General features: G+C 40.0%; 1 protein-coding gene across 1 annotated transcript; it reads right to left on the minus strand.

The window, feature by feature from the left end:
- Positions 1-44: 44 nt before the first annotated feature.
- On the minus strand, positions 45-27,118 carry LOC125768344 (transmembrane channel-like protein 7). The gene is made up of 6 exons (XM_049435857.1): positions 26,262-27,118; positions 24,946-26,159; positions 6,826-7,071; positions 6,625-6,762; positions 4,818-4,918; positions 45-4,745 (listed from the first exon to the last, which is right to left on the minus strand). Exons 3-6 carry the CDS (start codon positions 6,986-6,988, stop codon positions 2,004-2,006), a joined length of 3,144 nt encoding a protein of 1,047 aa, XP_049291814.1. The 5' UTR covers positions 6,989-7,071; positions 24,946-26,159; positions 26,262-27,118; the 3' UTR covers positions 45-2,003.
- Positions 27,119-27,384: the final 266 nt, after the last annotated feature.

Raw genomic sequence — 27,384 nt, forward strand, 5'->3', positions numbered from 1 at the left:
TGATGCTTATTATACCGCCGAAAGAAAACATTCGATAGAAAATATTTCCAAGTTGTCATTTTAATGAATATTTTATTTCTTTTACCTAAAGCTCCGGATCTGGTACAGTATTTTTTAAGCTTAACTTGTTTTACCGATTTGCCAGATGTACGATTCACCCGATGCAACAGAATCAACTGACTTTTATGTTTTTAATGAGATCTTAGTTTAATCCATCGACAAAAAAGCCTTTGTTACGTATATTATACTAATTGTAGTTATGAAAAATGTCGATTTATACATGACGATTATTAATATCGGTAGTCTTCGATAAGACGCCTTCCCCTGGATGGGTATGATGCGAATGTACACAACTAAAAGGTTGGTTTAATTGCGACGGCAAATGGCGTACAATGGAGAGATGAAAGCTGTTATTTCGATACAAATATGGTATGCATTTGCCGATGCATTTTCTACTAGTTATATTGTATTACATATGATAGTAGTAAATCATTCAAAAAGCTGACTGTACATTGAGCCTTGCAGTAAGTTGCAATGTTTATTCGGTTCCATGTAACCATTGATACCACGATGCATACCAATTGAGGGTGAAAAAGCACCAGTGCATTTATTGCAGCATCTTTGATTGGTTGTGCGCGTCGTCGTTTGGGCTAACTAAAGTTTTGTTTTTAAAATAGGCAGTCTCATTATCGGCATTTATGCATTTACTCACACGAGAAGATGTGCTTTCCTATCGACCTGTTTGTTTTTGGATCTTTTCTGTCCTAGAAAGTTGATACTTTCTGTACGTTTTTTTTTCTTTTCTTCACTTAAATTGTATTATGTTTTGTGTGATTTTTTGGTTTTTTAAGAAAATTTCTGTTTTGCATGTATTGTAATATTGCTACTTGTTCGTTTTAAAAAGAAATGACTCTCATTGTTATTTGTTGATTCACCACATGACGCAAAAGAGAACGAAAGCAGTGTGCGCAGACGTCTGTAGTTTGGTCCTCGGAATTGAATAATAAAAATTACAAGTCTATTTTCGTTTATCCGAATTGAGGTACCACAAATAAATGGTAATTAGAGTTTCGTAATCAACGGTCCGTTACGCACATTTTAACTACGTGCAACACTTGCTGCTCATATTAATTCGTATTTTTTAATGTTCAATATTATGTGTTACTACATTTTGATGAATAATGATCAATAAATTTATATTCATTTAAATAAGCCTATGCGCAAAACAAAAGATTTCTTTACCTCCATCTAACATATTGCAAACTATCAAATTACAAGCATGATACGATAGTTTTCGTATCATGATCATCACATTCATTCGCACGTGTTGGTGATAGTTGTTTTCAAAAAAAAAGCAATTATGAACAGTTGATCCCTTAAAACTATTCACAATAGCACAATAGCATTCACATAGCTACTTACAATAACCTAGATTTATGTACAAATGTACGACAAATAAGAAAATATCTGACTATTATGAGTGACGCTTCACAGTACACTTTCAAAGTGAGGTGAAGTTGATGTTATATGTGTTTTACATTGGATGAATTACTCGGCTAATCGTAACACCTGATTTCATTTAATTGGAAACTTTCCGCACCTACAGCATGTCTCAGAGAGGAGTCTTGGATAATAAAAAAAAAGATTACTAATATCTCGTGAGGGAGGTGTAATGATCCGTGACTTGCACTAATGGCATCTAATGAACTGTTCTACCATCCAATGCTACATTGAACTGTAGCAGAGCAATTAGGAGTTCTCAATTTACCTAAACAAAAATTGTATCTAAAACGGGGTACAGCTTATAGCTACCAGAATAAATAATAATAATTTCGCTGATTTTGTAAAATCATAAAATAATCTAACAGTTGGAATATAATATCACGATCGGGGGTCGTGTGTCACAAACACGTCTCGAGAAGTCCATTGCAGGACACGAAGATAAAAAGGAACAAACGTTTTAAAGTGTATTAATCTCATGGTAAGCGCTGCTCACACCTGCTTCAATTCGCACCCGTACTGTTGCCGGTAGAGACGGAACCACCGCCCGGTATCGGAGGAGGTGGAAGATCTTTGGGTCGATCTCGACTGCTCGGTTTCGAGTCTCGATCCGCACGAGGCGGTAGCGCAGGCGTCGCTTCCAACGCTTGCGATTGACTGTTGGTTCGTGGTGGTGGCACGATCGGTGGCTGCTGGTAAGATGACGGTGGCGGTGGTGGTATCACATTGTTGGCCGAGTTACCGGAAATGGAGTGTTGCTGGTACTGTTGCTGCATTTGGTGCTGCTGTTCGGCGGCTTGACGCAGCATGCGCTTCTGATATTCCTGCTGCTGCTTGATGAATAGACTGAGCCGGCTAAGAAGAAATTGCTTGTCATGGCCTTCGAGTACGAGCTGCTGTTTCAACACCTGCACCATGTGCCGATTTGCCGTCGAGACAGCGTAGTAGTAGTAGATGAAGAACGTCAGCACCACGAAACACGGTATAGCGAAGCTAGCGGTGCCGAAGAAGAAAATCACATTCTGGAAGAACAGTGGCATCTTCATGAACGCTGCTATAGCCCGATCCCACACGGACGGTAAGCCCCGGAAAGGACCACACGAGCGCGATGGCACTATTTCGGCTAGTGCGTACACCACCGGCACTAGTGCGAGCGTGAACGAGATGAGCAGCGTTGACATGAACAGCGACTTCGACCGGGACGCTCGATACAGTATTGCCGAAGGATTCGAGTTCACCAAACAGGCGAACTTTTTGATGTAGAACATTAAAAACGATAACAGCGCGGCGATAGCGGGTAGAAACGGTGTGTAGAATGTACCGAGCCAGCAAAGCGTCTGCGAATAGATCACGTCTAGTACATGCTTGGACAGCTCGAACTCTTGCTCGCCGATAAACTTTGCCAGCCGTGAGCTTGAATGTCGGGCAAACAGTGCTCGGGGGAAGTTTACGAAGAACGTCACGAGAAAATGCGTTGCAAAGTCGACAATAAACAGCTTGTAAAATTGCTGACCGACGAACGTTTCCCAGCACTGTGGAGCACCATTCTGTTCATCGTAGCATTGCTGCTGGGCTGGTAGTTGATGTTGCGTTTGCGCCTCCGGTATGGGCTGCTGCTCCATAACCAACGTGCTGAGCACTGAGATCGTAGTCGTAGTTAAATTAGCTACGAATGACGTCGTCATTTCGGAGAGTTGATAAGCGGAGGTGGTAACGGTACTGGTGGTGGGAATAGTAGTCGTCGATGGGGACAGTGTACTCGTGGATGTATGTTCCATACCCTGCTCGGAGGAAGCATTTATCAACAACTTTTGCGTCACGTTCATGGGCGTTATTAGAAAGTAGAATCGACTGAGCAGCACTGCAAGGGACGAAAGTCGCAAAAACACCGTCCGAAAGAGACTGATCTTAATCACGAATAATGGAGAGTATTTTTCGTACTGCACCAGATAGTTAAACAACTGCGGTACGACGAGATTCATACACACTATCGCCAGATATGGCAGGAACTCATAAAACAGTACGCGCAACTTTTCCTCCAGCGAGAGCCGATCCATCGTTGGATCGGTGGAATTGAATGCTCCTCCCATACCACCGTCATCATTCATCGAGGACAGTAAAGGTGTGATGGTACTTGCGAACGTTATGGCACCGCGTTGTGATGCCGAAGAGAACACCGACCAAGACGATGGCCAGCTCATGTACAGCGTTCGATTACCGATACTCTCGCTAAAGCTAACCGGATGTGAGGGCGTAAAGTTAGGCTCCAGCTCGGCCAGCGATACGTTGAACAAGACGTAGATCGTGATTGCGGCGAGCAGTAAAATTATAAATACAATCAGATTGATCAGCATACGGATGGCGATTAGTTTGAGCATGAACTCGCGCGATCGATTGTTACGCTCGTGCTCAAACCGTTTTTGGTAGAGCAATGATTTTATCTCGTTGTGCAGTGCCCTATGCTTAATGTCGGCCGACTTTTGGTTGTGGATACAAAAATCCCAACCGCCGAATACCAGATTACAGTACTGGTAAAACAATCCTTCACCCTCGGCGATACGATCCTTAAATTGACGCACAACCGCACGCATGATTGCGACCAGCGTTATCACGTAGTAGATGGCTATAATAATGACGTACACAAGCGGCAAATCGTAGTACAGAATCGTTTGCCTCTCCGTGTCAAGCGCTTCTGCTCTCTCCTCCAATAAACCAGCATCCATGCCGGTTCGCGAAGCATTGGCCGCTGCCGACGATACACGCAGATAGCGTGCCCTTTGGTACGCTCGATCCTCCATTGGACTGTAACCGTAGATTTGGTTCGTGTACATGCCGTAAAACAGTAGCGTACCTTCCATGAAACCCGTCCCTTGAATGAGATCCAGCACGGAGAACTGTGCCGTGCGTGTAACGTTCTCATAGCTCTCAGAGCAACATTGAACGGACGTTGGTTCCGCCACAAGATCGCACGGTAGATCGCTAGGTTCGCGCAACACTAGATGAGGCAGTACGACGAAAGCGAATATGAGCAGAAACAGCAACAGATTGAGGAAGACAAGCCATCGAAGGAAGAGAAAGTACGCAACGACACCGGTACCAAAGTTTCCTTCGATCGTTTTCAGCGACATTCGCCAAAGCTCTAGCTTCGTTTGATATTCGCCCCATTTGGAACGAAAGCTTTGCCATGCTTTCCGCCGCCGCCATTTGATCTGCTCGAATCCCTGCAACCGGAGCTTAGTGGCATTCTAAAAGAGAATACAAACATTGATTAATTAGCAGTCTCGACTGACAGTGCAACAAAAGGTGGAGGTAGTTACCTGTAGTTGGGCCTTCATTTCTCGCTTCTGTGCCATCGGAACTGGCATCGATTTGATCTCTCGGATCTCCTCCCATGTTCGCTCCTCGTTGATGAGGTTCTCTATATTAGATAGAAACAGGGAAACAACATCAATAGTGGACTAGTGCTGCACTATGCCCTGTACACAATGGGAAGAAACAGACGCCGCCATCACTCCAATATTCACCAATGGTCACGGGTCAGCTCGGATCGTTTGTTCAAGTGACAACCTCGTGCATTGTTTCATTGCACACTACTGGCGTGTACTGTATTAACGGGTAACACATACTTGCAAGCAACAATTGCAGTGCCGTATGGCAATGATTTTATTCCACTCGCTAGGTTAATGTCAGTGTCGCAATTTTACAGCACCGTCCATCACAAACTGCACGATGCACATTTGTTATGGACCATTTGTGATCTAACGGAGATCAATCAACCGTTGGACAGCGGTAAATCAAGAAGAAATATCGGTTTACTAGCGTACTAGCTGATACTATATCAGCGTTCGCTTAAAAAAATCGTTCAAATTGACCGTGAAGAAAATTTTGGATACGAATAAAACGATTATGACTCATCCTTCAATGATTCATAATCGTTTTACTCATATCTTGTTGACAGAGTATAAAAAATCTTCAAACAAAACGTTATGGAACCAGTTTTCTTAGAGCATTAGTCGTAGCATAGTTTCTTTGGATATATTTTCCTCTTGTAATTTTAACAAAACAAATAATTCCGGCTTCCAAATCCGACCGACAGCAGTCGCGTTCAATAAAAAAATATAATAAGCATAAAATATCAACCCATCATCATAACCGGCAACACCCACTTGCAATGGGATCTATTGAGGACTTGCGTGTCCATGCGCATGACCCCTTCTCACGTAGGAAGAGATGCCGACATCGATGCGTGATGCTCTTGAGATAATTTATGAAGCCCGACTCTACCGTTAGTATCAGCGATCAGTCGCAAAGACAGCGCACTCAGTTGGCGGCATCAACCCGGCGGACGTTCATTGAACTGCGCCGTACGCGAGGCAGAGGGAACTACAATAAAAAACAGAACAGAAGCAAAGCAGCAAACCCGACACCACTAAAGTGACCGGATACTGAACATTATCGTGGGACATTTTCATCGTTGTTAATTCACTCATTAGCATTGAATTGAGCCAGTTTACAGCATTTTTTGTTCTAAGTAAATTTTTAGTTTGTGCTGTACCCTTTTTTGGTGCATTTTGAGTCAGGTTTTTGGACGATAACATGATCGTCTAGGGGCAACGAAAACAGTAATAACTTAATGATGATAAAAAGGCATACAAACAACAACAAAAATCTGCGATGGAACGATTCGGTCTCATATTTGCATGGGTTATTCGTCGTTGAGAAATGGATAATATCACAAAGATATTGTGCATGAAATTTAAACGTATTATTTTCAGGTCTCTTTCATACTGAGTAATTTGCAAATCAAGGAGAGCTGTAAAGGGCCTGTTTAACACTTTTGATTCCAATTTAAATTCGCAATCATAATTGTAATTTAGGATCAGTATCGGGTACAATCACATTTTATTCACAATCATAATCCAAACAAAATATTTATTAAACATAAAAATATCTCGATGCCTCGCCTTGTCATAGGGTCTGATGCACCGAAGTTCGTGTATCAACTTCAATTCAATTAACGAGAATACAAACGTCCTCTTTCGAGTCGACCGCCAAATCGTAACTTTCATCACCTTAAACGCTAACCTTTTTCGCAATACACTATCGAAACCTTTCTTAACTCACCTGACAGATCGGGAAGGGTGGCCACCTGCATTTCGTGATACTGTGAACCGCGGCGTGCAACGGTAGAGAAGCTGGCCCTCCGCCTGGTACCGCCTTTCGTATCCTGACCTTGTGTTGGACGGGCACGTCTCGTAGTGGCTAAAATAAAAGCAATATTAACATTACGCAAAAAAAAAGATTCTTTCTCCAACGAATACTTACCATTGCGCGTTTGCTTCGACGGTAAGAGGGTCGCGATCTTTGATGGATCCCGCTGCATACCCTCGAGATCGGCAGGATAGCTTTCCTGGTAAAACTCGCCACCGGCTTCCTCCCATCCTTGCGTTTTGCTCGCCCTGGATCGACGATCCTTACCACCGGACATAGTTGATGTCCACGGCTTTACCGAGCCTTACCTTCCCAGAGCTGGAATGTGCTGCAAGCAATCCTGTCTATGCGTTGTATTTCCTACAGAAGAAAGGTACAAGCGAAAACCCCGACACACATGTTAAACGTACACTCGATTGTGATTGACTGAATGCGCAAACCATGATGCTACAGATACCGTTTCTGAGAATGAATAATGGGCGAATGAAGTATTTGTAGAGCGTGCCATATCACACCCGCATGATACCTGTCTGCGTCCGGAAGTGTCCCATCCCTGGTAACCTTGGTGCTCCTCTAAATAATTACAGCTGATTGTATCGACGTGGTCTGCACACAAGCAGGAATAGTACGTCACCGTCGTGTGTTACGTTAATTGCCATCAGCACGACTGCATCACCCAAGTATTCTGGAGAGTTTCCACTTTTTTTCTCCCTAGTTAACTTGGGCCAGAGCTGAACATCAAACGCATCGAAAATATTCACATCACATCACATAACAACAACCGGAAGCTCAAGAAACCGACACAATCAGCGACATCCCATCCAGCTGGCTTGTTGATGAGCTGTTAATAGCCTCAATTACCAATTGACAGTCGATCCAACATGTGTGACTGATTGCGATAAGATAAGCGGATGCCCTGATTGAAGGATTTTCCCTCAATATGAAGAGATCGAACGAGAGCAGACAATCAAACGACCCAGAAGTGTTGTATCACCTTTGTAGGCGTTCTGCCGTCATCAAATTAACTTTCGCTAGCCGTTCCATGGTTGTATGCCGTTATCTTATCTGCTGGCATTGATCGGTACTTGGGTTTGACCCATTGCATGAGTACTCTCTCTTTCTGATGATGTTGGAACCATGCGTCTGTCATAACCTTTATCATTAACAAGCGAAACGTGTCCAAGGATAGCAAAGAACTTCAAAAGTTATTCAAGTAGAGAAGTGTTATCAATTCTCCAGTCCTTCATAAGCCGTTCAAAGTGAATGTCGAAAGTAAACAGAACAAAAACATCGAGGGAATAACCGAAAAAATACCTTTGAAGCACACTCTTGAGTGAAAATGTCTAAGGGTTAATTGACTTCAAACCGGGAATTTTGAAGAGCGTATTAAATTCTTCAAAAGGACTATACAACAAGCGAGTTTGAAGTACTTTTTGCTACGTAATTTGAGCCCTATTACAGAAACACAAATGACTTATTACTGATTCATTCAAAATGATTGTTTTTTTTTAAATAGTTACAGTGAATCATAGAATGAATCAACTAATAAAGTAAGATAAATACTTTGATACGATATATATGCTATATAGTGTGGAAACGGGAAGCGATCCCAGAGCCTCCATACTCCAACGCTTGGGTTAGTACACCAAAATTCGCTGATCGAATCTCATCTCGAACTCCCGCTCCAAACGAGACTTAACTAGTCTAGTCGCGGCGGTAAGAGTGAAACTAATAAATCTCTATACATGGGACTCCTGACCTTAGTAGTAGTAGGTCGTTAAGCCAAAAAAAGAGTGACGTACAGACGCGCGCTATCCTTAACCTCAAATAGCCTGAGTACAATTTTCGATTTCTTCCTGCTCAGCCGGGGGAGAGCGTGTGCGGTCCCTAAAACCGTCTACTTACCTAGAAATAAACATTTTCCCGCTCATGTTGCTGCAAACACGCTAACAGTAAAGCAACAACAACGTGACGACGGTTTTTGGCAAATTTCTGCACTTTGTCCTAGGTACGTCGCTCAAACGTCAAAGTGTGGCACCGAACCTTGGACGAGACATGACCTCAAAGAGAAGATGCCAGCTTGCAAACTGGCCTTACCGCAATCGTCCGTCACTCCACCGACGTTCGCCTTCCATTGCAGACGCGGTTTCACCAAGCAGAAAGAGTAGAGTAGTAAAATTAAAAATAAATACCCCACCATCGATCGCGTACGATCACTCGTCAAACCGATTCGATCGATTGTCGGCGGATGGATCTTTTGATTCAACGAAGTTTGATTTGCACAGATTCAGACCGATCATCTGCCGATGTGCCGTGCACAGAAGCGAAGTGAAAATATTAAGGCAGAAACACTCAAACCATTAGCACATGAAAAGGATTTCAAGATCGTTCGGTTTCGAAAAACAGATACCAGATCCATTAATCGTGAAGATCGTACTGTAAGCTGTATCATATACCATCGATGAGTTCTGGAGCCCGTCCGTGTGGCAATTGTAATGGGGGTGGGGGGGAAAAAAAGTTTTCAACCAGTTTCATTTCCTCGGCACTGTTTATGTCGTCACGAAAACTCCGGTGTTCGGTTTGTGTTGTATAAACATCCGCCCACGGGTGATTTGACAGAGAGCAGAAAATTGCAATCTCATTTAACTTTGTGTTTTTTGCTGTCATCCATCGGAGCTGGATGTTATCTGACGAGGTTGCAAAAAAAAAACACATAAACGCCAATAATTATCCAAACTGTTTACAGCACGATCGGTGAATTTCGCTACAAATCGTGCCAAACCAATTTTTTTTTGAAGACACGATTACATCAACATCAAAATTCCGCACATGTGTCTGGGTAAACGTGTCAGTAGAAAAATCTTCTCTCTTATCTCATCATTTTTCCACATCCGAACAAAGATCGCAAAGATTCGCCATTCGTTTAGCGAAAAAAAGTGGGAAGGCTTGGTTTTTTTTGCTGACGTTACGATGTTTTCTTTATTTAGCGAAAACGGATACAAAACGTGTACTTTATGAGTACAGACAAAATTTCATTCGTTTATTTTATCCAACCGTTTAACGGTTACAGATGTATGCGATACGATTTTGTAGCGATGTTGCGTTCTTGATCGTGATGATCTTTTTTTTTTACTCATACACGAATTTCTTCATTTGAAAACCATTTTTGTTTGGTCAATTTGGTTTTTTTGTTGCGAAACTATACATCACAGCATTGCACCGAAAGCTGGCTGTGTTTGCAATTCAATTTTCACACGGTGGCACACACTACACTAACGAATGAAACATCTCTCCGATAAACCGGCGGCTCCGTTAGCTTTATGTTTTGTAGCAAAACGAAGCACGTGCACACAACGTTTTGGGGGAAAAAAAACCACATGGACGACCGACAGTGTATTTGTTTGGCACGAGTAAACGCGATCGTTACCTCGCGCAGACGACACTACGGCCATCCATTACTGTTGTGAATGGTTCGCGTCTGAATGAGCATCGAAAGTCTGCGTTTTAGTGCAGACCATTAGCAGTAACGGAGGAGTCGTCTTCAGCGTTAAATCTGCTCCGGGGTAGGGTTTGTTTATTGGCAGCAGACGATAGAGTGATAGTAAACACGTCTGGTGCAACACGCATGGAAGTGGTTTACTTAAACAAATCGTTGAAATTGTCGATCATATTTGGTACGTTTATTTGTTTACGGATCGAAGCAAGAACCGTATTGCAGGAGTTTGTTTGATGAGAAACACTGGATGTTAAGTGAGTTATAATCGTCCATAAGTAGGAGTTCCAACCAAAGGTAGAGATTAAAACATTTAGTAAAGAAAACATACCTTAATGTTAAAGGCAAGCATAACACAATGTGAGATTGTTATTTAAAAGTGATAAATATTTACCTTACTATTTGAACTCTGACATCTCCATTGGAAAATGGTTCAATCAATCATCACTGGATCGGAAACAAGTGGGCAAGTTTTTATTAAATTGCTTTCGTTCCGCCCATCGACGACACGGATTCTAATCTATTTATTACCAATCGGTATGTTTCTAGTGTGTTTCAATTGAGCAGCCACACGATCTCATAGGCATATGCTCTAAACACTAAAGAATATTGCATACAACCACAAGTAAACATGGGTACTTGCGTTCTATTTTCAGCTGAGGGCACCGAGAGCATTTGACATTTGTGTAGCATTTATTTACGCGATCATTTTGCTACCACTGTCATTTTAGTTTAAAAATGGCGTACTGAAAACAAAGGTGCCGGGGGGGATGTTGTTTTGAGTATATTGACATTTATAGAAATTAGTACGTAGTTAGTACACAATATTAACCTAGCTCAATAATGTCTTTTTTTGATAGACAACTATTTTTTTACGTTTGGATATAGCTACTACTTCGGAACATCCGAATTGTTTTTTTTTTCATAAAAAGGACTAACTAACGAATCTCAAAAATTGAAGGTTTGAGAAACTCGCGTTCACCAAACATGATAAAATTGGTTGGTGTGGCGATTACTTGCGATCAGGGCATTCCATCAGGAAACTTGATGACGAGCCCAAGATTTCTAGAACTTCAAGGTAGTTCTACAAATCACTACACTACAAGACTTGGAACACTAGAAGACTTGGTAACACTACAGAAGACTTGAAGTGTTGTAAAGGAACATCCAGTGACGTACGAAGAAGTTGCAATTCGAAAAAAAACGAATATTCTTAATCTCCCATATAAAGTTTGTTCAGAATCGGTACTGTGGCCAATATCCGCACAGATGGCTTTATTTCACGGAATATACTTAAGGATATTCATGAGAAGGAAGGAGTTTTAGTTAAAAACTAAATAACCGGCAAGCGTCTTAATGTTTGTGTCATGGTGGCGATAGCCTGTCCGAGAATTCCGTCTTTTATCCATTTGACAGGAATATATTAAATGAAGTTAAAATGAATATCGCTTCTTTGAGAATCAAAACATTGTCCTACAACAAGAAGTTGCGACCATGTCACAGTATCTCCACAGTACCCTAAAGTCTTATGTCACGTGTCACGTATGGTTTAGATGAGATAGATGCAATTAAATTAAATTAAAAATGCCCCCATTAATGCTCGATTCGTTTCGACTGTGATAGTTAGCGGAAGTAGAAAGCCTAAGGAGTTGTTAAATTGATATTACCATCCGGGCAAAACAAAAAAAAAAGAACAACCACCAACCGGAACAGCTAAATTATATATTGCGTGAGTAAACTAAAAAGAAAGAGAATTCCGCTAGTTTGTGTTTTGCTCGAACGGGCGAAAAGATAGTATGTAACGGGTGGTAAAGAGCTATGGCAACGACCATCTCAGCTGTCCAGACGAGCAAAAAAAACCCCCCACCCCGTCGAAACACTTTTTTTCCTGATCGGTTGCATATTGTGCAATCGTGCACAGAGTGTGAGAGTTTTTTTTTCTTGTGTTTTTTGCGACTTTGTGCTGTGGTGTCGATGATGACTCAAGCCAGCTATAAATGAGCCGGTGAAGCGTTGAAACCGTTTTGCAGAAACCGTTTGGCCAAGACTCGTTGACCAATGTTGCGTCAAATCATCGTACCGTTTGGAGGAAGACTTTGAATGGTTGCCGAGTGGAACCGAGCTCTACAACTGCGCGAACATGCCATAGTTTAAGGGAAAGTGTTTTTTTTGTGGCATTTCATTGACTTACTGAAGTACTTGGAATGACTTTTGAAGGAGATACTATGGTTAAAAGAAGAATCAAAATTAACTTTTTCTGCATTTTCGAATGAGTTGACCGGATCAGATTATATTAACAATATTGAAGACACTTTAAGACTATCATATGGAGTGGAAGATAATTAGACCAAGAATATCTAGTAGTACATTAAGCCAAGAAGAAGAAAGAAGGAAGATTAATATGGTACTCTTAAGCATCCTGAAAGAAGTGGTTTGTCAATAGGCCTAAAATTGCAGAGATGAGAAATTGGAAAATTCACAAGTACTTATTGCTATCAGAATTGAAAATGAAAAATTACATAGCTCGGTAGAACTATGCTAAAACGTCCCAAAACTCAATCTAAATGCCTCGTTAATGGCGTTTCTATTTTCAAGGTTTATATAGCTTCTAAAAACTTTTGGGATGTTCACGTCAGGAGAATAAAACACTGGAGTAATAATTTTCCTAATTTTCATAATTTACTAAAACCTCATGCCTCCATACTAAAAATTCTACTTATTTTTTCCACCGACTCAATCCACATTCTTCGGTGTACTAAACCAAATGCCAAAGAACGAGATCATAGGATCACCTCGTTCAATGTAGTTAGAGGTAGTTCAGAGATGCTGTATTCTCCTGGAATAGGCGGTAGATAATAGATACCAAACAATAAAAGAGAAACTCTCTGTCTCTCTACAGTTGCCTTACTTTAACCAATTATTTTGGAGCATTAACTTGATCACCCAACAGATATTTGCAATGCGCAAAGTTCGAAAAAATTCGGTAGCACGCGAAAGGAACTCACCCTGTTTGCTTTCTTTTTTTTTGAAACAGTTTTCATTAAATGAACACCAACCGAAAAGTGCGTTCCATAGTTTCCCGCGAGGTACTAACTTTGCCACACCTTTCTGAACAACAGTTGTTGCATATAACGACGAAAGAGAAAGAAAAAACCTGAGCAATTGCAACTCGTTTCATTTTTCCTTCCGTTTCGAAAGGTGCGTTAGTCACAGTTGGTCATAATGTAGGACAAAAGCCATGTGTCATCAGATAAACGTACAACGAGCAAATCTCTCTAGTTTGTTTATTTTTTCGTGTTGAGCCTCCAAACTTTCACCTCCAACTTTTTCCTCAATATTGGCAAACCTTTGGAAAAAGAAGTAACGAACTACACCGTGACCCGACCCGCAGGAGGTCGGAAAATGAAGTGATAGGCACGGTATATTGTAGTGAAGCGATCGGTTCAGGTGGTCGATACAGTTGATTCCGCACAATCGTACCGCAAACGGCATGGAACGGATGAAACGTTTGTGCAATCAAACATTTAATTGCCATCCATTTGTGGTGACTTGCACATGGTGAAACGGCACATCTATCGCTGTACGAAGGTTTGAATGGGAAATCAATTTTTTTTTTCAATCGTATTTTAAAAAGCCAACAAGAGACCGAACGAACAGATTACAGTCATCTAGTACAGCGAAACTGAGCATCAATTGCGCCATAAGCATATACATTTAAAATGGATAATTAAAGGCCAAAAATAACAGCTTCGTGTCGCACTAGTGTAGTGACACAGCTAACCCAGCTAACGTTCGTGGCGCCTCGTGTCTTGGTGTCTTGATTTTGTATTGTTTTTTTTTTTGCACAATTACCCACGAAATAGGTTCAGCTGTTGCTCTTGAATTTTTTTTTTCATCCGTACATAAGACAGTTTAGGTTGTTTTTCTTCTTCTTAGATAGGAGCGCTTAATTCACTTGTGCCATAAATTTCTTCACTCGGGAAATTGGGAAACAATGTTCTGTCTAGGCGTATCAGTTTTTACCCTTCACTATCCCATCATGAGCATTGTGGTTTGTGTGTAGAAAAAATATACAAACGAAAAAGAAAAAAAACTTCCCATCTTCTTTGTTTCTTCAAATTCGTTACAGTTAAAAATACATATCCGTGATTTTTGTTTTACTCATCTCACTGCCGAGTAACGTGACGGAAGCATTTCCCCGTGCAAAACATTACTGTGACAAGTGTTCAAGAATACACAATTTGCACGATCAGCGAGTAGGTTTTGGGTAAGGGTAAGAACCCTTATAAATACCATCGCATCGCACATTTATTCATCGCTGATCGTACCAATTAGAGGGATTCTAATTGAATTAGACATATTTCACAACGACACCGGCCCAGCTGATGCTCTGGTGACGTGACCAGGATACTGCTCTTTAAATGTCATCCCCAAGGCAACATCAACCTAGAATTTACGATCAAATCAGCGACTCACGATGGGGGACTTGGATTTTGTCACTTGTCTGCTCCCAAACCGAAAGAAGAAACTGTTTATCGTGCTCGTTGACGGAAGGTGAGCAAAACAGAACAAAAAGAAACGATCGCCCGTGAAAATATGGTTGCTGCTCCCCCCCCGAGGGAGTTTGGTATGACAAATCACTCATCACTATGTGCGATCGGGTGATCTTGGTCGTGAGGTTGCTAACGCGTCGGTCTGCTAAATGTGGTGAAGAAAAATGGATTTTGGATAGGGATGTGCAAATCGTGACATGAATATCGATTGACATACCGGCAGTGCCCAAAGATGAGACCGAGGGGTTTGGGGTGACAGAACAAAAATGTTTGCCTATTACGACTTTGACTATTTGCATTGGCAAACGGAATGGTTTTTGCTACTAATGATCGCAGTAGGAGTGAGGTTGTTCTAAGTAATTTTTAATTCATACTATTCAAAGTTATAAGTTTCATATTTTTCACAAAGTAAGAGATAAAACTTAGATAGAAATACTTTTGTTTTTGTTATTGAAAGTGTTTTCAGATCCAATGAAAACGAAATGAAAATATAAAAAAAATCCACACCGACTGTGTGAATTTAGTGTGTAAAGCAATGATAAATTAGAAGAAATTAAACTCACTTTGAAAGAAAGAAGAAAAAAACAGGTGACCCGGTTTCAGATAGAAAGCGAACGCAGAAAGAAACGATAACAAAACAACCGAAAAAAAAGTGAAAAACCATAATTGGAACCATTGCTCATGCATACAAGACAACTGTTACTGTTTACATCTGTTACTTTTCATTGTGCCAGGGGAAAATTTGCCGATCCGATTCCTAGTTCCCATCAGTGGGGTCTAGCCGGGATCTGTCAAAACATCGAGCGGAATCGAGCGGGAAATTGTTGACAGGTAATATCATCATGCAAGGATTCCTCAAGGCCATAGCATTTTGACATAAAGAATGACATTAGGTTGCAGTTTTGTAGAACCGCGTTTTAACGAAACAAGAATTACAGCTTCGAAATATAAGCATGGCACAAGTAAAAATTTGTATTATTGTTTATAAAAAGCTTAAAATAATGAAACTTATGTAATTTCATTGTTGTTTTAAATCTTAATTCTAGCTTACTAAATTAATGGACTAATCTGTTTCAGACCTGCTAAACTGAGCTGATCGAAAATATCATTAGAAAAATTTTGCTGGAATGTTTGTATAGAAATCTTGCAGCAAATAAGCCGCCAAACGTCAAAGTCCATATAAAAAAACTAGTTGGAAGGTATCATAGACCCCATTAAAGGGAACAATTATTTAAAGTACGGAGTACGTCTCTTTAAAAAGTAAAAACTCTTTAAAAAGTAATTATAATTTAATGAAAAGAGTTAAATTATTTAATCTCCTTTATAGCTCTTCCTTCTTCTTATGTAAATAATTCCCTTAAACATCATTGATAAGGTCAAACGAGTTCTTTAACGCATACACGACTGGCGACAAAATGCGCTTCCCAACTGGGGAACGTTCGTGAAGTTTATGAAAAGCAGGAAACATTCATTTTAAACTTCACCGGCAAAAGATCCAAGGATGGTACACTATTTTAAGCCGTACCATCTCATTGCCAATCTGGGCCCGGGATCCACCACAACCTTTGGGAGCGGTTTCACATCCTCCCCCCCGGAAGGTCACATACCGCGTCCGGAGCGCGAAAGACGATGGCGAGCGGAAATGTTGAAGCGTTTTATATTTGCAATGCCCTTGCAATTCCTTCGCCGGGTAAAGTTTGCATCAGCGTACCGAAAATGCAACACAACTGTGATCAGAAAGGGAAGTTAAGATCGAGTTTAACGCGGGCTTCAATCTCCGACGCGACACAAGAGCAACGGCGGATCCCGATTAGATCATCGTGTGCGAAACGACTTCAACTAACTCGATGGTAGAAATGACTGTTTGGATGGCAAGCTGGGGCGATAAATTATTCTCGCCAAGTGTTAGGCTTAATATGACGAGATTGGGCGGAATGTAAGCAATAAAAAACGGTTTAGCATCCTTATCATGGCAGGAGAAGTGAGTTTTTCTTTTAAATTTTTTCTACACTTTTTTGTTGAAAGAAGCAAAAAGTCGGCAAATTATGCTCAAAAGCATGAGACAATTTAGTGAAGTTTCGCTCAATTTTGTAACTCGCAAAATCTAATTATATTTATCGCTTTTTTTGTTGTGTTTATATATGATAAAGATGATAAGAATGATAAAGATCATCACAACAGCACACATTATCTGCATTAGCTGTTTTTGTTTATTTAGATCAGTTTAAACTGCAGCGAGATCAATCCACAACCTGCCCTTACTACCGAGGGCCAACGATATCATTACCTTTATTATAGTTAATCAAATTGCACGTGTATTTGCTGAATGTGTATGAATGTGTGAGTGTTCTACAGTAGTAGAATACAATAAAATCTAGCATTCTACGCTCGTACTTAAGTGAAGCGTCGGATTTACATTTCGCTTACCACCCAACCCCCCGCCCCCTTTCCTCCCAATTAAGGGTGGTTTGGATAAAAGACGATAAGTGTATCTTTTATCTCGTTACCATTCAAACCGAACCACTTTGTTCCAGAGCCGGACATGTGGAGACGTAGTTTTTGGATCGCTTGCTGTCTTGCTTTAATTTGAAACATTACGCTCCAAAATAGAAACAAATGTTTCCTGTGTTAGCGAGGGATGCAAATACAAATGCAGGAACGTTTTGTAACAAACGTACTATTGTTGTGCCCGGGTATAAACATTTGATAACGTGGAAGGAAAACACAACAATTTACACCAAACAGTTGATGTGCGCGCAGCTGCTACTTATCGAAGTAAGGAAAAAAAAGGTGGTAAACAAACACAACTGGTTAGTGGCAAGAAGCTACGCAAAAAATGCTTCATCGACGGTTTGAAGAGGCTTCACTTTTGCCTTGCATTATGTTTTCACTTCCGCCGTTTGCTCTCGTTTCGATTGGCAGCCTCTGCACCGTCAGTAAGCTGCATAGGGATGTGCGCTGCAGTGGTGATGGTCCTGCACACCACCACACAAGAGAGTGATGAACATTGATTGAAGAGTGAATGGGGTCAGTATTTCCTCGTTTTGCAGTTTAAAGTATTAAAACACATAAACATAATTTTAAATTATTTTATTCCATTAAGACAATCACAATACAAAACTTATGTGTTTATACAGTGTATTTTTTTATTTAATGTTTAGTTTTGCTGTATAATGAAGTGTATGAGAATAAAAATTAATTCATTCAGCCAAAAAACAATACAAAAATGTTGCTTTTTAAATGAAGAAAGATTTTATTTTGTTTTGTTACTTAAAGTATACCTAACATAATCTTCAAACAATCGAATCTTCAATTATGATAATAGCACCAATTGCATATTGCAGTAGAGAGGATAATTTTCCATCTTAAACGATCCTCTCTTAATATTATTTAACAATTGAGAATTATTACTTTCAGATTGAATACATTAAGAATTGTTCAGTTTTACAACAGTTCTCCTAAAAGTCTAGTTTTGCAAGAAAATTATATAATTTATGACTTCTCACTACAATTTTGTGTTTCATAAAGAATGTCTAATTTTTACTCACTCATGAGTGTAAGTATGTAGCCGTCGAGTTGCAAAAAGAGTAAATATGTGAGTTGAATCGAAAATGTGCGATTTTTTATTCTATTTTTTACTTAAAACATTATTTGAGTGAAAAGAAACTTATTGCAACCAATTGGCATTAAAATAAATCAATTTAAATTTTTTTTGCAAAATTTCTCAAAAAAATGGCAAGGGGTACCCCTTACGAAATTTTCGAGTTGAAATTTTTTTTTATATCTTTTTCTGATTTTCTACTCTTTTTTTAGTTTAAAGCATTATTTGAGCGAAAAGAAACTTATTGCAACAAATTCGCATCAAAATGTATCACATTTATAAATTTTGCTAAACTGCTCAAAAATGAGGAAAATTTTACATTTTCTCAAACAGGGTATGGAACTTGGTTCATCGAATAACTTATGGCACAGACATCTGAGGGCATAGCCGTTCATGAAGAAAATGTAGCCATTGGTGCCATCTATCGACCACAGTTTAAAGATTGGCGATCCGTTGGATACCAACCGAGTTTTAGGCAAAATTTGGTGCAAAAATGAGGAAAATTTTACTTTTTTCAAACAGGGTATGGAACTTGGTTCCTCGAATAACTTCTGACACAGACATCTGAGGGCATGGCCGTCCAAGAAGAAAATGTAGCCATTGGTGCCATCTATCGACCACAGTTTAAAGATTGACGATCCGTTGGATACCGACCGAGTTATAGACAAAATTTGGTGCAAAAATGAGCGTTACGAAATTTTCAATTTTTTAGATTTTTTTAATTTTTTTCTGATTTTTTACTCTTTTTTTAATTTAAAACATTATTTGAGTGAAAAGAAACTCATTGCAACCAATTGGCATTAAAAAAAATCAATTTCATTTTTTTTGCAAAATTTCTCAAAAAAATGGCAAGGGGTACCCCTTATGAAATTTTCGAGTTGAAAATTTTTTAAAATTTTTTTTCTGATTTTATATTCTTTTTTTGATTTAAAGCATTATTTAAGTGAAAAGAAACTTATTGCAACAAAATTCGCATTAAAATATATCATATTTATAAATTTTGCTAAACTAGGTAATAGGCCCGGTTACAGGGCTACGCAACATATCTACATATTGTCGAGGTAGACTCTATGGAGTTTTCTTCACATGTATTAGAAGATTTTTTTCTATATGATATATCATTGTATCTTGTTATCGCCATGGATTCATCTGGGTTCTAACCTTCCCAAACGCAGGATTATCCATCAAGCGAAGCGTTTTCAATACTTGTTAGTGTTGTGTCAAACTTTGCCGATAATACGGTACTTACAGTAAAATCCAGCCTTATATAAAGTGACATGCTTTTTAATATGAATGCCAGAATATGCCATTTTGCTTCGAACATCAGGTGTATTTCATCTGCTATAAACAAAGGAATCGATCCAATCTGAGATCCGATTTGAGAATTATTCGTTCTTTTTGCCGATTCGAAAGTTGATCATGGCCAATGTCAGCCCGGCCATCGTGGAATTACTTCTTTTCAACCATCTAAAATTTCCAATATACTATCCTCTTGTGCAACGGACTTGGCTCCGTCAAAATTGCGCACTATAAAACTCAAACATGGAAAAAATTTATAGAGTGCTGGTTTCATGATGTGCCATTCGGAGTGCATGACATGTATTCCATTATCTACAATCAAAAAAATAATAACTTGTCGAATTAACTGTTCAAGCAAATTCCATAATTCCTCACCCCTCACCGACAACGAATGATTTCGGTTTTACGAAGTACATTAGTGGATGATTTCACTGTTTTACAAAATTGGTAGAGCTCAATGGTCCTCGCAATATTTTCACTATCTTCACCAGTTATTGCTCTTCTCCTGGACAGGCACACCTGGTATTGATTTCAATCTCCTTCTTTTCTTTGTGGCACTACAACCTCAAGAGGTTTTGGCCCGCTAAGATAGTCAGTCCTGCGTATGGGATTTTATCTTCGGTCCTGTGAAATAGATACCGGCGCCGCTACCATTCTACAATTCCCGCTCAGCAATTCAAAATGTCAAATCTCCGTGCAATTGCTTCAGTATTCTGGTGGTAAAATGCGGTTGATTTTGCGTTCTTGAATACTTTCACTTGGCCAACACCCTCTGAAAACCGCACCACTTGTACTATTTGTTGGCTAGCCTACTACGAAATATTTAGCATCGTCCTATCGTAAAACATCGTTTTGAGCATTTGATCGTATCGATTCACATTTCGATAAGTTGAAGTAGGCTTAGATCCTGTACAACAACCAAAATACATCCACGATCTAGTGAACATGCAGGGTTTGTTGAATGAGCTTTCATATTGGGCAAATTATAGTTTTACAACAGTGCCTTAGAAAAACAGCTATACCAACACTGCAGTAACGCTGCGTTACTGCACGAGTAGAATTTATATAGCGACTAGTTAATAGGCCCGGTTACAGGGCTACGCCACAGATCTACGTAATGCCGATTCTATGGAGTTTTCGTCACATGTAGAAGGTTGCGTCGCGATATCATTGCGACCTGTTATCGGCATGGATTCGCCTGGGTTGTAACCTCAAACGTGTTGCCCAAACGAAGCACTTAGTTAGTTATTAAGCTATCAAGGGCAGCGTTTTCAATACTTGACCAGTGTTGTGTCGATACAGCGGTAAACTTTGACGATACTACGATACTTACAGTTAAATCCAGCCTTACAGACTGAATATGCCAATTTACTTCGAACATCATATGTGTTTCATCTGCTATAACCAAAAGAAACGATCCGATTTGAGAATTATACGTTCTTTTTACTGATTCGAAAGTCGGTCACGGCCAATTTCAACCCGGCCATCGTGGAATTATTTCTTTTCAACCATCTAAAATTTCTAATTTACTATCCATTTGAGCAACGGACTTGGCTCCGTCAGAATTGCGCACAATAATTCTAATAAAATCGCCAAAATAGGGAAAATGCAAGTATGAAAGATTTTGTTAGAAACCTGCGAAAACTACATTTGTGGCACACTGCCCGTCTCTTCAATCCTGATTTCGTGGTGTGCCATTGTAGCATCGACCACGGAAAAGGAATATTTTCTGAGCGCAGACATGTATTCTGTTTTCTACAACCAAAAAATATAGAAACTTGTTGAATAAAATGTCCAAGGAAATTCCAACATTCCTTACCCTTACCGACAACGCATGAGATCAGTTAATCTCAGTATATTAATGGATGTTTTCGCTGTTTTTCAAAATTGGCAGTGTTCAATTGCGGCCCGGTGGCCCGGTTCCCCGGTCTTAGTAATATTATCAACATCTTCACCAGCTGTTGTGTTCTAATGTGTAATTCTAATATGAATGACAGAACATGCCAATTTGCTTCGAACATCAGGTGAATTTCATCTGCTACAACCAAAGGGAAAAAGAACATTTGAAACATTTTTTTTATCAAATTGAAAGGTACCTTACCGTCGACCGCGAGCACTTGAGATCCGATTTGAGAATAATTCGTTCTTTTTAAGGATTCCAAAGTTGGTCATGGCCAATGTCAGCCCGGCCATCGTGGTTTTGAATTGCTTCTTTCCAACCATCTAAGATTTTCAATTTACTCTTGCGCAACGGGCTTGGTTCCGTCAGAATTGCGCACAATAATTCTACTACAATCATCAAACCAGGGAAAATTCAAATATGAAAGATTTTGATAGAAGCCTGCGAAAACTCCATTTGAGATAGACTGGGCGTCTCTTCAATCCTGATTTCATGATGTGCCACTGTAGGATCGACCACGGAAAAGGAATATTTTCGGAACGCATGACATGTATTCCGTTTTCTACAACCAAAAAATATAGAAACTTGTTGAATAAAATGTCTAAGGAAATTCCAATATTGCTTACCCTTCACCGACAACAAATTTAGCTTAACGCAGTATATTAATGGATGTTTTCACTGTTTTTTTTTAAACTGGCAGTGTTCAATTGCGGCCCGGTGGCCCGGTCCGGCTAATGTCATCGCCATCTTCACCAGCTGTTCCTTTCCGCCTAGATGAATATCGTCTGATATTGGTCATCCATTACTGAACTTTCCTGACTTTATTTACCGGTAGCGAGACAGTCTGTCCTGCGTACGGAGGTTTAGCCCGGATGGGATTTGATCGCCCGTTCTGTGGTATAGAAACCCGCTCCGCTACCATTCTGCAATTCCCACTCAACAATTCAAAAATGTCAAATCTTCGTGCAATTGCTTCAATATTCTGGTGGAAAAATGCGGTTCCTTTTGCTTTCTTGAATACTTTCACTTGGCCAACACACTCTGGAAACCGCACCAATTGTACCATTTGTTGAGCCAGCCTACTAAGGAATATTTAGCATCGTCCTACCGTAAACCATCGTTTTGAGCATTTAATCGTATCGATTAACATTTCGATAAGTTGAAGTAGGCTTAGATCCTGTACAACAACCAAAAAACGAAACCAATCCTAGTGAACATGCAGGGTTTGTTGATTGAGCTTTCATATTGGGCAAATTAAAGTTTTACAACACTGGCTTAGAAAAACCGATATGCCAACACTGCAGTAACGCTGCGTTACTGCACGAGTAGAATTTGTATATAGATTACTCAAAAATGAAGAAAATTTTACATTTTCTCAAACAGGATAGGGAACTTGGTTCATCGAATAACTTATGGCACAGACATCTGAGGGCATGGCCGTCCAAGAAGAAAATGTAGCCATTGGTGCCATCTATCGACCACAGTTTAAAGATTGACGATCCGTTGGATACCGACCGAGTTATAGACAAAATTTGGTGCAAAAATGAGCGTTACGAAATTTTCAAATTTTCAGATTTTTTTAATTTTTTTCTGATTTTTTACTCTTTTTTTAATTTAAAACATTATTTGAGTGAAAAGAAACTCATTGCAACCAATTGGCATTAAAAAAAATCAATTTCATTTTTTTTGCAAAATTTCTCAAAAAAATGGCAAGGGGTACCCCTTATGAAATTTTCGAGTTGAAATTTTTTTAAATTTTTTTTTCTGATTTTTTATTCTTTTCTTCTTTTAAAGCATTATTTGAGTGAAAAGAAACTTATTGCAACAAAATTCGCATTAAAATATATCATATTTATAAATTTTGCTAAATTACTCAAAAATGAAGAAAATTTTACATTTTCTCAAACAGGGTAGGGAACTTGGTTCCTCGAATAACTTCTGGCACAGACATCTGAAGGCATGGCCGTCCAAGAAGAAAATGTAGCCATTGGTGCCATCTATCGACCACAGGTTAAAGATTGGCGATCCGTTGGATACCGTTCGAGTTATAGGAAAAACTTGGTGCAAAAGAATAACTTCTGGCACAGACATCTGAAGGCATGGCCGTCCAAGAAGAAAATGTAGCCATTGGTGCCATCTATCGACCACAGGTTAAAGATTGGCGACCCGTTGGATACCGTTCGAGTTATAGGAAAAACTTGGTGCAAAAATGAGGAAAATTTTACATTTTCTCAAACTGGGTATGGAACTTGGTTCCTCGAATAACTTCTGGCACAGACATCGGAGGGCATGGCCGTTCAAGAAGAAAATGCAGACATTGGTGCCATCTATCTCACGTATTTACTCTTTTTGCGACTCGATTCACCACGGTTACATGCTTACACTCATGAGTGAGTAAGTGAAAAAAGAGTCACAAAAAATCCTCGTGGTGAGTGAACGAAACTCGTTCAATACAACGTTTCGACTCACTATCTCACTCTTACTCACTTTGCACATCTGTAGTTTACACAGGAGTGTTTGAGGAAATGGAATTGGAAAAATTGTTTTGAGATACGAGCAATGTTACTACCCAAATAAAAGTCAAATCTCGGGGTACCAGTGCATTCCTATTCTTCAAACTTCAGACTTCAGGTTATTTAGACATTACCCAATATTGTTCAAGGTTTTGTTTTGTTTTTTTAAGATTTCCTTTTAGGACAATACATCACATCATCATAATCGGCGTAACATTAATGCAAAGACCAGAGATCTTGTTACTTCTAAATAAATGCTCTACAAGATTTTTATTTCGACCTTTCCAGCTTGAGTTCACCCTGATCGTACCCCTTATCACAGCTTCTTCCAACACAGACAACTATTCCTGTAAGGTCATCACCCAACAAAATGCCCCATCTTCGGTCTGAATAAATGCACACGTTAGGTGAGATTTAACGTGTGCAGTACACACATTTCAGTATGCAAAAAATGTACGACATCATGCACTAATTACAACCTGATCTGTTGCTTCCGTAATGAGCGGAATATGTGCGAACATCTTTCGCCACGCTTCTGGAACAGGTTTTTCTCGCTTGGGGCACTTTTACATCGTGTAGATTGTTGTCGTTCGATAGATACGTATTAACGCCCAGAAAACAAGTATTAATGCTTTATGAGCTGCAAGTATCCGCTTCTGGATCAAAACACTTACAAAACATTAAAGGTAACTATTCCAACATTCCTTAACTACAATGTAAGTCAGTCTCTGTCTGTGTCTCAAGTGTCTCGAATGCATTTATTTCTAAGTCCCCCATTACCCCGGTATGGGTCAGAAATAAAACGACCCAAAACAAGTAATGTGAGTTTTATGCAGGAAACGGTATCAGTAAATAAAAAAACATGATCAACTTACCTCCCGCCCAGCATCCACACCAAACTACCCAACTGCCACTCAACTCTGTGTCGGGGTGTGTCGTACTGTGGGCTGTACTATTCTTTGTTCTGCACTCCACACGTCTGTTGCGATTATTATTGCTAGATTGCTTCTATTGCCCAAGGGCCAAACCTACGAGGGGCCCACGACTATGCCGGACCGGCTATGGTCGCCATTTGAAGGCGACTGCTGCAACAAAAAAAAACCTTGATGCACAAAATCCACACCAAACCACTGCAGCAACTTCGCGGAATGTGGCCCAAAGAATGTCTGTCGAACACGAATCTTTCACGTACTCCAAACCAGGGCAGGAAATCAGTGTTTGACGCCAGCTGTCAAACTTTGGCTTCCTTTCGCAAAACACCACGGTTGTCACCTTTTTATTTTAGTTGCATTTTAAATTATGCATTTTCTTTTTTTGCACTCTACACACAAACAACATTATGATTATCACTAACACCGGTCATCAAACACACACACACACACTTGCAAACGAAATTTTCTACTCTTTCCACTTTCATCTCACAGCGTGGCTTCTTGGTGTGGTTTTATTTCTTCACCTTTCATCGCACTGTTGTTGCGACAAATCGAAACTACATCTCGCCTACTGTGGTTTACAATTGTACCACAGCACACCGTCACTGCATCAGCATCATGGGTATGCATTTTTTGTTGTTGTTGTTGTTGCTCACTCTCGTTATTTTCCGGTTTTTGTTCTACTTTCTTGATTTGCCACCATCAAGCGGGTTGTGCTGCACAGGTGGTGTGGTGAGTGCACTTTTGCACAATGCAGCACTTCTGTTGAGTCGGTCGAAGGGGGGCACCGAAAGCTGCAGCAGAAAGGATGGTCGTTTTTCCGGGGATCCTTAACGTATTTTCACCAATACATGGGCGATTGGGGATTGCTGTGGGAATTGTATTCACTTGTTTGGGGTGTTGATATTTAGAGATTTTTGTACGGAATTTCTTTTCCGCATCCTTTAGTATGTCCCATTAAAAGCTGCTTTTAACCGCAACACCATTTTAAGCTTCATTCCTGTATCGCTTTTACACAAACACTTGAGCACGGACACCTTCGCACGATACACTCACCCCGTGCAAGTGACGATTTGTACGTTTTGCAATACGTCGGCATTTGATTTTTACCCATTTACACATTTTAAACACGTAAATCTTTGCAACCCCCAAAAACACTAGCACCGATTAAGTGCAATATTTTATGTGCTTGCTTGCCTTGCGCTCCGGGTCAACACATCACTAGTAAGCTTTTCCGCCAGCATCCAACGCATACATACACAAACGGGCGCCTGTAGAAATGATGGCTGAAGCCCTTTCTCTTCTTACTATACACGTATACACATGCGCGCATTCACCACCCTCTATCGTTGTCACACCTCTTGCGAAGAAGGAAGAAAAAATTAACCACACACACACACGCACACACTACCGAACAAACATTCAGGTGAAAATTTTTGCTCTCGATGCGATCTCACACACTGCGCGTTCGACGGTTTTTTGTTGGTTTTGATTGCAATTCGTTTTCCTTTCCGGCGTGGTGATGACAACAATGCCTGCATGCACAACGAATACAATAGATCAGCGACCCCTTCGTTTTCTTCGCGTTTCCCTCCACACCCGCGCTGCTGAAGAAAGCAAAAACGGTGCGTTTCCGATACAGCCACAAACCCGCTGGCGGATCCGCTTGGTTCGAGCGCGAGTAACATAATGAGCACAAAACAGAGAAGGAGGTTTTGCCTGTCAGCATCGAGAGAAAGAAGTTCAACAACAATCACGAAAGAGAGAGAGAGAGAGAGTCAGCAACCACACGCGTACACGGTAGTTCTTTGCGTGCCATCCATTTGATACTAGATTTGTCTTACGAAATTGTTTTCATTAGTAAATACACGTTGATTTTCTTATTTCACTGATTTAATACAATAGGTGGATGGTAATAGAAAAAGAAAGTATGCAAATATGACTGCAAGAACGTGCCGGGAGAGCAAAACAGAAAACTGATACCGCACAAACCTTGCGTCCGTTGACCGGTTGCTGCTTAGACCGTGCTCTATGAAACTGCTAGGAAACGCTGAAACGTCAAACCGGGCGCTGAATAGATGTCAAAATTCAAATTTAATTTTTCCGTTGAGTGTTGTATTTGCTGAAAGGCAATTTATTGAAGAAGTATTTTTTCCCCTTTTTATTTCATTACCATTATCCTAGAAAATAATGTAAGCAACAAAATTGCATTTAAAATATAAACTTTATTTGACAGCATCTAAATGTTGAACATAAAACTAAAAGAAAACTCTATTGCTTTTTTAAAAAAACGAAAAACCTTTGCGTAAATGATTGAGCTTATACATTATTTGCTCTTGTGCAGTGATCGTTTCAAAACAATACACATTTGTTTGTTTGTTT

This window comes from Anopheles funestus, chromosome 3RL, assembly GCF_943734845.2.
Source record: "Anopheles funestus chromosome 3RL, idAnoFuneDA-416_04, whole genome shotgun sequence".
NCBI lineage: Eukaryota > Metazoa > Arthropoda > Insecta > Diptera > Culicidae > Anopheles > Anopheles funestus.